Genomic DNA, 11,907 nt, shown 5'->3' on the forward strand with positions numbered 1-11,907 from the left:
AGTGTTGATGCTTTATAAATAAGAATTTGTTTTTTGTTGTTTTTTTCTGCTTTTTTTTTTGTAACAAAAAGAGAGTTACCTCCTGTAGTATGCATTTGGCCAGTAACACAACAAAATCTTTTAGGCTTTCAGTGTTCTTCATTCTGCGTCAAGCCTTAATCAGGAGTTCAACTTAAACCTTCTTCCTGTATTATTATATAGGGTTTTATGATACATAACCTGGTATTGTTTGTTGGTAGTCTGTAAGCTGTTGGTTCATTCTGGCTGCCTGAGGTGTTTTAATACCCATGTGAGGTGAATCTTTGATCAGTTTTCATCCCTGTGTGGTTGGGATATAAGTAAATAACACCAGGCAATGCTGAATTAGCATGAATTCGTCACAAAACACCAGAGGTCCGATGGCAGCTGGCAGAGGAACATGGGCATCATTGCCTGTGTGGCAACAAAGAAAGAGATTATATATTACAGCATGAAGCATCCCTGTATTAATATCTTGTTTACTGCAAGTTTTTGCATTAGTGTCATCATTTTAAAGGAAAAAAATTGCAGCTACAGTACCAGCTAAAACTGTCAAGCGGGGCAGTGCAACAAACTTGGACCCATAAATAAAACAATAACCAAAACTGATGAGATATGAATAAACTAGAATATGTATAAAGTCATTAGCACACTGCATGTTCTGATGAATGGGGCTCAGTTTCACTCTTTTAATGTGAATCTTTAGGTTTTTAAGCATTCTTAATGTTATAATATATTGCAGGTTATCATTATAATAGATTAGATTATAGAGTATAAGTGGATTTTAAGAATCATGAATTTTAAGTGTTCTATTTACCTAAATGTCTTGTTCACCCCATCTTCTTTTGCCGATCTAGAAAGCGTTGTCTTCTATCCTCGGGAACCTCCTCCAAGCTGATGCCATGGTTGCTTGCCCTGTAGGACATCAGATGGGTAAGTCACTGTGATAATAAAATAAGGTTGTACTAAAGAATTAATTTGGGCTCATAATGAGAACAGGAGACAGCACATTGGACTCGTACCCTGGTGTAAGATCTGGAGGAACAGGTAGAGGCTTGTTGAACCCTTCTCTTCCGACTAACCAGTATGTCTCTTCTATTCCCTTACCCTGATCAGGAGAAAATAGAGACTGTTGTTGCAGTAAAGGTCTGATACGGATATTTTTTAAACTGGTGTAAATATGGATAAAGTACTTAAAGTGTATTCATTTGTATGCATGAGTGTTCTTTTACCTTAAGTTCTGTCCGGCCCCTTGAATGTATCTGATATCCAAGGTTGAGCTCTTTGAGGACATCAAATGTGCTCTGGTTGACATGGATTCTGTAAGCTGTAGGTATGACCATACAACATATACATATGTTAAGAAATATCTAAGGAATTTAACAAGTTTTATTTGCTTATTTTTAGTCGGATGAGGATCCTAAAGCTGCAGTAATAATTACATCTGGATAAAACTTAGATTTTATACTCTGGGATCTCAGCAGTGCTGCAATAGTTCATTAGACTGATGTGCACTCCAGCCTCTGGTGTTTAATAATTTTAATCAACCATCTGATTTGTGTTTTTGGACTGTTGGACATTGGAGTAAGGATATGTCGGATGTGGAGTAAAGAAAACCCCTCTGTAAGGCACTCTACATAAGAGCATTCCCTAAATGAGGTTATGTAGTATTTAAAATACAAAAACTGAGTGATACAACCTGTCTTGGTTCTGATTTTGTTTCTGGTTCCTGTCTTTGAGAAGTTTATGTCCTCTCCTTGTCTGTGGATTGTCTCTGCATACCCTGGTTGATTGGCTACTCTACATTTGGCCCTAGGTCTTAGTAAGGCTCATCAGTGGCTGAAAATCAATGAATATTTGGATACAGTTCAATATTTGGTCGAATTTTATTCCTCACAGTATTCACATTTCAACCTTTGGTACAGAAACATTGACCTACAATATGTCCACTAGAAGGCGGCAGTGTCTTTGTCATGGTTCTATCTGCCCCACAACCCGTCCCTACCCCTTCCTAAATTTAACCAATCATATTTAAGACAGCACCAGTCTGGGCACCAGTCCATTGCAATGCATCACTTACCCACTCACAGACCTACTTACACCTAGGGGAAATTTAGAGTATCTCACTGGTGTGTTTTTGTGGAAAACCGGAACACGGAAAAAAAACCCACACAGACACATGGGAGACCAAAGGCGAGATTTGAACCTAGATCCCTGGCCTGGTTTGGTTTCAAAACAGTGCAGTCACAGTGCAGCACACTTTTAAGCTCAGAACCAGAGGTGTGTTTAACATACACCACAGACTTCACGCAAAAATCATGTTTGTTTTTGGTTTCATGATGATTAACAAATTTGATGTCGTTTTTGCTACCATGAATCCAATTTTAGATTATGGAGTTATAAAGACTGAGCTGAGCTTATGTCAGATAGACCTGTAGTTCTTTAGATTTTATTCTTGGATATTGAAACTGTTGTTTGGTGGATTTTTAAAGCGTTTAATGAATGCACAGGGCATTGCATGATCCTTTTGTGTTGGGGCTGATTGTGAGACTTTCTACAATCACTAAAATCAGGTGATAGCCTAGCCTGCAGCACTGTTTGTCCAGGGAAGTGGATATATCATATGGCAGAGGGTTATAGTGAATTGGAAATGCCTAAAAGTGAAGGGAGGAAATTCAGAAATAAATAACAATGCAATTGACTCTACGATAATGCTGTATAGCTTGTAATTTAAAATAAGTGTAGGAGTGTGTGTAAACCTGTGACCCCGGGTTTAATACGTTCAGGGCGAGAGGGACGAGAGACAGTTGAGGACACTACTTTACATTTCTTCTAAAGTAGAATTTTCTTTCTAATTCGGCTAATAGTCTTAAGAGCTTATGGCGTAATCTACAGCCTAAGCTTTCTGAGCCTGTCACAGAACACACACACACTCACACACATGACAGCATACTATCTTGTGGACACCTCTGTACATACTCAGTGTCCATTTTTATGAGGAACACTAGTGAACATTCTTATTTATGCAATCAGCCAATCAATGGCAGATAGAATTGAATCTGTTGGGCTCCTTTTCTGTATTTGTATGCTAAGCGGTTAAAGTACCGGACTAGTAATCACAAGGTCGCTGATTTAAGCCCCTCTGCTGTAAGTTTGCCATGGTTTGGTTCTTGAGCAAGGCCCTACACCCTCAATTGCTTAATACTGGTAGAATTTTTGACCTTCGCTCAGCTACATTCTTCATATACAGGTCAGAAGTAAAGACAGAGTAGTTTTGGGGGTACTCACGCAACCCTGTGGATTCCATTCGAGACGCTGTGTTTACTGTGTCTCCGAACAGACAGTACCTGGGCATCGTCAGCCCCACCACTCCAGCCACCACTGGACCTGGAACATCAGCAGAGTATAAAAATAAGTGGTCATGCGTTATCAGTGTTGATGCCTACTTGCAATTAAGAGACTAATTCCTTGCTGGTAACAGCACTAATTATTACATTCATGGAACCCCTTTTGAAGGGGTTCCAATTTTGGCAATTGAAGCAACCCCTGAATTTCTACACTCATGCCACTTATCAGGCTTTCCCACCTTTAGTTCTGTGCCTTACCAGATACTGTATGTGGCACCAGTGGTGGGATATTGTGATACAACCCTAAATCAAAAACTTGAGCCAGTTGAGATGCCTTAAGACAAGCCAAAACATTGGTACCAAAACATCTTTTAAGTTATAAAATTGGTCAATGCTTTACCGTCCCAACTTTATGCAGGCCAAAGTCAATGAAAGTCAAAGTAAATGTAAGAAACTTTTTCTGATTTAGGCTTGTACATCTAAGGCTGCCGAGCTTTTGTGTCTCATCATGTCGATGTGAAAGATAAATAAAGAACGAACGTCTAACCTGAGTGGAGTCCGATGCGTATTTTGACTTTAACACTGGGCATATGTCTCAATTTGAATGTCCCGATGCAGGACAGGATGTCCAGAGACATGTTGGCCATCTCAGCCGCGTGTCGGTTTCCGTTGCGGGTGGGGACGCCCGACGCCACCATGTATGCATCACCGATCGTCTCCACCTTTCAAATAATACAGCAACGGGTGGACAGGTGAGCTACATGCACACTGGTACTTTAATATAATCAAACATGTACATACAGGTGAAGTTTACCTACACTTTTAAGGCACAGGTTTGGTAGATTATGGCAGTTTTTAGATTAAATTTAGTGTTGTCGACAGTTCTTTTTTGTGACACTTGAATATTTATCAATTTGTGTGTTTTTTTTAAAAATATGCCTGGTCATAAATACACATACAGTCATTATAATTAGTAATAAATCTATGCATTCAAATTATAAATACATTAAAAGTAGTTTGCGCTGTATCGAGGCCGTACCTTGTAGACATCGTGTTGATGGATGATGGAGTCAAACAGAGTGTAGAGGTCATTGAGGAGGTCGACCACCTCGATGGGTTCACTCAGGGCCGAGATGGTGGTGAAACCGACGATGTCGCTGAAGTACAGCGTGGCCTCGGAGAAATGCTCCGGTTTCACTGGTTTCCCCTTTTTCAGAGCCAGAGCCACGGACCTGTGGTGGGAAATAGAAACTCATAATGACCGGATTTAAACACTGTGGTTGTACCTTCAAGGCTTAGTATTACACAGTTAGTTTGTAGATTTTAAATGACATTAGCATATAAAGAATGTTCCTGTGGTTATATCTGGTGTTTGGGGTATATACAGTATATATACAATCATCTTGACAAAATGGGCTCACAGACATACGTCAGAATCTTGTACAAAGCTTTAGAAGATACAGAAAAGGTCAGGGGTCTATATTTTAGACATATGGTGCATGTAGGCATGTCTGGGGGTGTGTTGGGTTTCAGTAATAGTGTTGCCAATCCAATTGCACCCAAATTCTTGCTGTTAATTAGATTTTTTTATTAAAAGGATCAATTAAAAATTTGTTGGCTTGCTTACTTATAATCAGTATCGTCCTAGCGTACGCATAATACATCATCTACCAGACATGCACTTGGATTGAACACGTTTGTCTTGGCAGTATTGGGATGGGGAAACATACCCCCAATATACCCACATTTTATGAGTTTTGCGAGTTATTATCACTTAACATAACGTCTGAGCAACAGTTTGGGTTTTCTACTTGACCATGACAAGACCATGATGTCAAACATTGCAGTCAAACTTTTCCTGTTTATGTAAGCACAGAGTCACCATACACAATCCATTATAAGTACTGCCAGTGATGGTGTGTATGAGACTGACTTGGGCAGCATCTGGGCCACCAGGGCATCCGTTTTCTGTCTCTCCACCTCCAGTTCCTCGGTTCTTTCACGGATCAGGTCCTCCAGATTGGTGGAGTACTGCTCAAGCATACGTAGCATGGAGTCTATGATGTTGGTCTTCTTTCCTTTACTGATGGTCTTAAACTGCAGGGATGCAAAGATGTATGAGATAATGAGCATCAGTAGACATAAAGAAGTCACAGAACTGTTTTGGTATTTTTATTGTCTTTTATTGAGTGCTTGAGCCTTCTCAGAGACCTTGGAGTCATTAAAAAATAACATGTGAAAATAAGTGGAATAAATGGACCCCTTCCCACTTCATTCGTAAAGTGTTCAGTGGCTGGTGCGTACCTGTTTAAAGATCTCCTCAAACGTGGGTCTCTGCTCCGGTTCTTCACTCCAGGCTTGCTTCATTATCTGAATGACCTCCAGCGGAGCCTCATCCATCGATACAGAGGGTCGGCAGAGAGGAGGAGGGTTGCGCACCTTATATATGATCTCTGTACACACAGCCACACATGCTTTCATAGCGCCCATCGTTGTCTAGGTTATGACAGTATAAGTACACACTAATACTGTGCATGTTTAGGTTTATTTACATTTTACAAGAGCTCAGTGGGGCAACACACACACAACCTGGATTTGAATGTGTGTGTAGGCGTTCATGCATACACACTCTGCTTTGGATGGATGGGACTCACGTATATGTTATTACTCATGTGTACTCATTTGTATATGTATCCATGTTTTGTAGGATTTCTAAGTAAAATAAATGAACACTGTGGGTCTGTCTGAAAAAGTAGTGATCTCTCTGCATAGATGCATTTTACATCATTTACAAACATGGATTTTGACCGGGATGTCCAAACGTCTCATAATATTGTGGGTTTTGCTATAATAACAATCTTAGCTACTATATGTTTATTTTTGACGCTGCAGAAACTCAAATTGGTCTCTGTCTTACAAGGTGACTTTAATATGTATGTTTGCATGTGTGAGACCTTTCACGGGCATGTCCAGCATGCAGAAGGGAGCCGATCGAGAGATGACCTCCTGCATGATTATGGCAAAGCTGTACATGTCTCCTCTGAGGGTTCCTTTGCTCAGGTTGTCGCTTCGCAGGATCTCTGGTGCTGTCCACAACTGATCTGGAGAAACAGTGAGGTGAGAGAAATGCTACACCCACCGAGCACTTTATTAGGAACCCTGATGGCTGTCTATCACTGTTTCTGCACTGTAGCCTTTATAAGCCCTGATTGAGCGTCCCAATTCTGGATATATCCCATTCCCCTGTACTCTGCTGCCTGGATTCTCTTATATAGCCCTAACACATACAGAGGAACACACTATGCTCCTTGTATTCCTCTATCGCTTGTGCCAACAACTCGACCAGACAGCAGGATTTAAGCCTTCCCTCCATCAGAGACCACTAACTGTGTATGTTAAGGGCCCCACCAGGCCTGTGATAAAGCTGAGACTCAAAGTCAATGGCAGACTTGTAAAAGTACAATAGTTTGCTCCTCTTGGACTCCATGTACACTTACCTTCTGGTTTGCTGTCCTCCTCGTTCATGCTTAGGGACTCCATGATTTGGTTCAAGCCATAGTCGGTCACCTTGAGCACGAACCGGCCGTCAACCACACAGTTCCGGGACTTCAGCCGCCCATGAATGACGCCTCGATTGTGCAGATACTTCATTCCCTGATGGACAAAAAGAATAGTGCATGCCGTAAATACACTCCTGTGTTTGTCCTCCTCTATGTGCATCCCTTCCTGTCTTACCCTGATCAGATCCATAAGCAGGGAGGATTTAAACATCCAGTCCAGTCTCATCTCTTCGTTGTTCAGCAGGTCCTCCAGGCTGCCTCGTGTGCAGTGCTCGGTCACTATGCCGAATATTCCAGAGTCCAGAAACAGACCCAGGAACAGGTTCAGGTTCTCCTGTCTCATGTCCCTGAGCTGCACAGATACGCAGAAAGAAAATCCTTTTATTCCATTTATTATATTAATTTATTGGGGGTTTTTTTCTTCTTGTTCCTGGTTTTGTTTCCTTTTACCTTAATGAAGATGGTTTGTGTGCTGTCACTGATGTCTGAGATTGCTCCTCCGCTCGGGCATTTCTTCAGCCACACCCAGTCACCCTGTCAACGCAACACAAACACTATTAATACTGTTCAAGGGGAACCAGTGAAATTTCCCTCCATTGCCCCATTATTCCTGTTTACAGAGCCTATCACTGACCACCTTCTTTAGGCCAAACTGACATCAGTTTTTATCAAAAAAGTTCAGTAGAATTAAGACACCAACTTCAAGTACCACCTTCCAATTATTTTTTTGGCTGCATCACAACTGATCCAACATTAAAAAAGCACAAACTCAGTCAGTGTGCTGGCATGAGAATTAAAACACTACAACCCAACCCTACTGCAAGCAAAGCCACTGTTTAAAGTCAGGTACACACCTCAAACACAGCCACGTTGGAGGTTTCTGGAGTGGACGTGAAGTAGCTCCGTCCAGACACGGAATGCCGAGGGGTTTTGTCCTCCAGCTGAGTTTTACTGACCATACTGTCTTCGTTCAGCTTCTACAGAGAAAGGGATTTCAAAACACAGATAGAGTACAGACTAAACACCCTGTGTTGTGTCATAGGGCATGAAACTGGCTTGAAAGAGGGCATTAACTGCCGTATTCCGAACAAATGAGCTAATGAACAGAATGAGTAAAATGCAAACCTTTACACCCAGAAACAAGAGCCAGTTATCTCCCATTCGATGCCCAGCCCTGATGTTTGTGGCATCTTATTCACCTTCTAACTACATTGTGATTGCTTTAATGCTGCGCCAACTGGGAGCATTACTGCATGATTCTGTATACGAGCTTGGACACTACTGTACTTCTATAGTCTTTCCAATTGAGAGTGGACAGAGGAATGCCATCCAAAAAGCAAGGTCAGTTATGTTGGCTTGGATTCCAAAACACGTCCCTTATTACCAGTGTTTGCACTTGTAATAATTTAGTAGTTGGGTGGGATTTGGGGAAATTAATAGACAAATAAGATCATTTCTCTATAGAAGACATAGTTAAAGCAGGACAGACCAATCTGGGAGGTACAGAAGGAAGCAGGGTCGAAACAAGTGGTTTGAGAACACAGGAAGAACTACAAACCCTTCTGCTCAGTTGTGTGTTGATGAAGACCAAGTCGTCCAGCGTAAGAATGATCTTAGAAGGGGTTGCGATCCCTCCTCCTCCAAATCCTCCCAGGATACTAATTTGGCCAGTCAACCTACAAACAAATGAAGAGTAAATGTGCATTACAAATTAATTTCCGGACACACTGTCCCTGTTTAGGTGCTCCACATCTACTTCACAATATATCAGCTACTATAATGTCCATTTTTACTCTATACTGTCCCTGATGGAGGACCAGAAGGAAGCACAAAACAGGCCCTTACTTCAAATGATAAAGGAAAACACTTGCAGCCGCTAAAGCAAAGAAGAGCAGGAAAAGAAAGAAGAAGGTCACCCCATCCAAACCTGCCCAAGGAGATAGACGGGAAGAGAAAGAAAAGGGTGAATTAACACAATAAAAAAACAAGAGTGTAAACTTTTAGTCCAACAGAAACACAACACTTCCGAGCACGTTACTTTACCACCACTGCAGGCCACGTAGCTGCTAAACCAGCAGTTGGGGTCGGTGCTAGGCGAGGCTCCCGCAAAATGGATGGACTTCCCCATGTACTTAAGAGCGCCAAACTTTCCATACGTATGCGGTGCCTCCAGGACGTGCGTGCGCTGCAGGGTGGACCCGATACCGTTAGTGTCCAGCACCACGTAGCGTGCCTGCATGCCCTCGCCGTCGCTGCCCGCCGAGACCAGCTGATTGAAGCCCTTGAACTCGAAGTTGCCCTCGTTCTGAGATAGGATGTCGCCCGTCACCCATCGGCCACCTTCAGCCATGCGGCTCTGCTCTACCGCCATCGCCGTGTAGTACAGCATGTTGTAGATGGTGCCAAAGAATGGAGAGACCTTTAGAGAGAGAGAGAGAGAGAGAGAGAGAGAGAGAGAGAGATGTCTTCCAGTTCTAGTCGCATTATTAGATTAGTTCAAATTCATGGACTATGGTCCACAGATAAATCAGTTCAAAGATTAGAACAGTCTTAGTATTCCAGCCTGATTATTTAGATCATTTAAATATTCATCAGGCATTTTATAAAAATGGGAATATGTTTGATAAAGATAACCAAAGAAGGTCTCCCCAAAAGGAAAGATAAGGTAAAAGGAAAGAGAAACAGATCCCCGAAGACGAGTGATGAGCAGAAGATACACTATTGCTTCATGTTGAGATAAATAAGTTGTTTTAAGATTGCAGGATTTATTTTTTTGCACTTTAAGGACCCTACATGTGCTTGCCAGATTGCCAGTTGATACAGATGAGTATTGTTGGTCTTTTGACTTGATAACTAAAGACTTCTACACTATTGCCTTGGTTTTAAACTCCAACTTCACTTTATACCTTTTAGCCATTGGAAGTGTTGGGATGCAAGCCAATTTTATGAGGTATATCAGTTCAGAGAGGCCAAGATATCTATGGCTCGTCCATTTTACCAACACACCAAGATATCACTAAGTATCCCCTGTTACATTTGACACTTACTAGGCCTGACACTTGTAGGAAGTGCTTCTAATGGTGTTTCTAAGAGAGTGGTGTACAGCATGCTAAAACCAGGCTTTACCTGTTCGGGTTCAGCACTGCTCCTGATCTCGTAACTTTCCTGCACTTCTCTGAAGGCCTCGTAAAAATTCAGCTCCCCTTGGTCCATCGTGATGGTGAGGACTCCGTCGTAGGCTCGCCTCAGTTGGGTGTCATTAGCCAGTACCGGGTAGCTCACGTTTTTATACGGAAGCGCATAGAGCAGGGTGTCGTACGGGATGAAGATATACCCACGGTCGATCATGCGCATACGCATGGCCGTGGTCAGCAGCTTGTACTGAGATTCTCCGCCCAGGAGGGCAGAGTGCATGCACATGATGATCACTGCAGAGAGAAGACACATAAAACACATTCTATGGACATTCTAGATGAGTTATTCCAATACCCATGTATGTCTGTCGCACGCACCTCTCACGCGGTCCGCGTCCCGTATCTTCTCCAGAGCTTTTCGGGCCCCATTTTCATCTGTCTCCATGGTAACCACTGTGCTGACCGGTAGACCGAGGGTACGAAGTGATGCAGCAAGCTCCTGCCCAGTTGCATCCCATATGTCGCTCTCTTCTGACACAATAGCAACGTGTGCCCAGCGGAAGAATCGCAGTACAGAAAACAGCACCCGAGACGAGACAGGCAGCGGCCGCAAGAACGTCGGATACGTCCCGTCGTCCATGTTAGCTTTGAGACATGACCAGGACAGGAGGCCCACATTCCAGTTCTTGGTTAGCAGGGCAGCCGAGGTGCAGTATCCTGGATTTGCTGGCCCTAGGAAGGCCGAGCCGTAACCCTCCAACTCTGCGAAGCGGGCCAAAGCCCTAGAGGTCTGGCAGTCCTCATTTATCAAAGTATAATCATACCAGTATCCTTTACTGAGGTAGGGGTCTTTGTTGATGCGGGTCATGGCCAGACGAGCAGCCACATCAGGCAGGGCTTTGGAGTACATAGGGTCACACGTCCAGGGTCCCAAAAGGGCGATGGTGAATGTGGCACCCCAGACCTCACAAGGCAAGAATAAAAGTATGAGCACCAGCAGGAGAAACCAGGCTGAAGACGTTGAAACTCGTGTCCTACTGGGTGGTTCCTCTGGGTTTTGTTGGGTTGTTGCTCTCCACCGTTTCCTGAGTTCTGTCGAGGGTTCTGTGCGCCATCGTGGATGGTGAGACAGCCTAAAGAAGCTGGCGTGTCTTTTGGTGGCCATTTAAAATTTTCTCTGATAAGCGCCAGAGAATGAAAGAGTGGTAGGATGGGAGTGTGTTGCTGTGTGTGTTGTACTAAGTGGATGTGACTGTGTTGTATTGCTGTTGGTTCTACCCACAGTGGGGCATTACCCGCACACTGGGTTAGACTTTACACAATACCCAGCCATCACTGATGCAAACAAGTGGATGTTTGAGGTGTCGGGCGAATGTTGGGACATGAAAGAGAGAGAAAAAAATTTAGACGTTAGAAACCTCAAACAGCAGATAAGAAAAACATAAAAGCTTTTGTTTTTAAATGGCTAAAAAGAGTGTTTGATTTAGGACACAGCATCTCTGTGCCAGGCTGTGAACTGTGTAACCATGTGTATCTAGCAAGCTGATTAGCATGGCTAAGCATTATTAGCCCTTGGCACTTCTTACATCAAAAAAACATGAGGTATAATTGCTTTTATCTTCTTACCATCTCTCTTTTATTGACTTTCTTTGACTCTTTGTTCCACATCCCTTGTTCTTCTAACATAAAACTGCTGCTGCTTATTCAGATGATCATTTTTCCCTTTTCTTTTTATCATGTCGCCCACTTATTCACCTTAAAGCTGATTTAACATTGGTATTTAGATCTTAAACCTTTTTTTAAGTTCTTCAAAGATTTGTGGTTGGATTTTACTTAATTTTCCTTCTT

The 11,907-nt window shown here is 42.6% G+C and overlaps 1 protein-coding gene across 1 annotated transcript; it reads right to left on the minus strand.

The window, feature by feature from the left end:
* Positions 1-848: 848 nt before the first annotated feature.
* gucy2d (guanylate cyclase 2D, retinal) lies at positions 849-11,224 on the minus strand. Its single transcript, XM_062988807.1, has 18 exons — positions 10,438-11,224; positions 10,052-10,353; positions 8,969-9,344; positions 8,771-8,852; positions 8,484-8,601; positions 7,780-7,902; positions 7,376-7,459; positions 7,101-7,277; positions 6,863-7,019; positions 6,320-6,466; positions 5,670-5,818; positions 5,299-5,462; positions 4,405-4,597; positions 3,913-4,087; positions 3,307-3,405; positions 1,251-1,345; positions 1,041-1,126; positions 849-933 (listed from the first exon to the last, which is right to left on the minus strand). Exons 1-18 carry the CDS (start codon positions 11,222-11,224, stop codon positions 849-851), a joined length of 3,399 nt encoding a protein of 1,132 aa, XP_062844877.1.
* Between the last annotated feature and the right edge of the window lie 683 nt (positions 11,225-11,907).

The sequence above is a fragment of the Trichomycterus rosablanca genome, chromosome 26 (assembly GCF_030014385.1).
Source record: "Trichomycterus rosablanca isolate fTriRos1 chromosome 26, fTriRos1.hap1, whole genome shotgun sequence".
NCBI classification, from domain to species: Eukaryota; Metazoa; Chordata; class Actinopteri; order Siluriformes; family Trichomycteridae; genus Trichomycterus; species Trichomycterus rosablanca.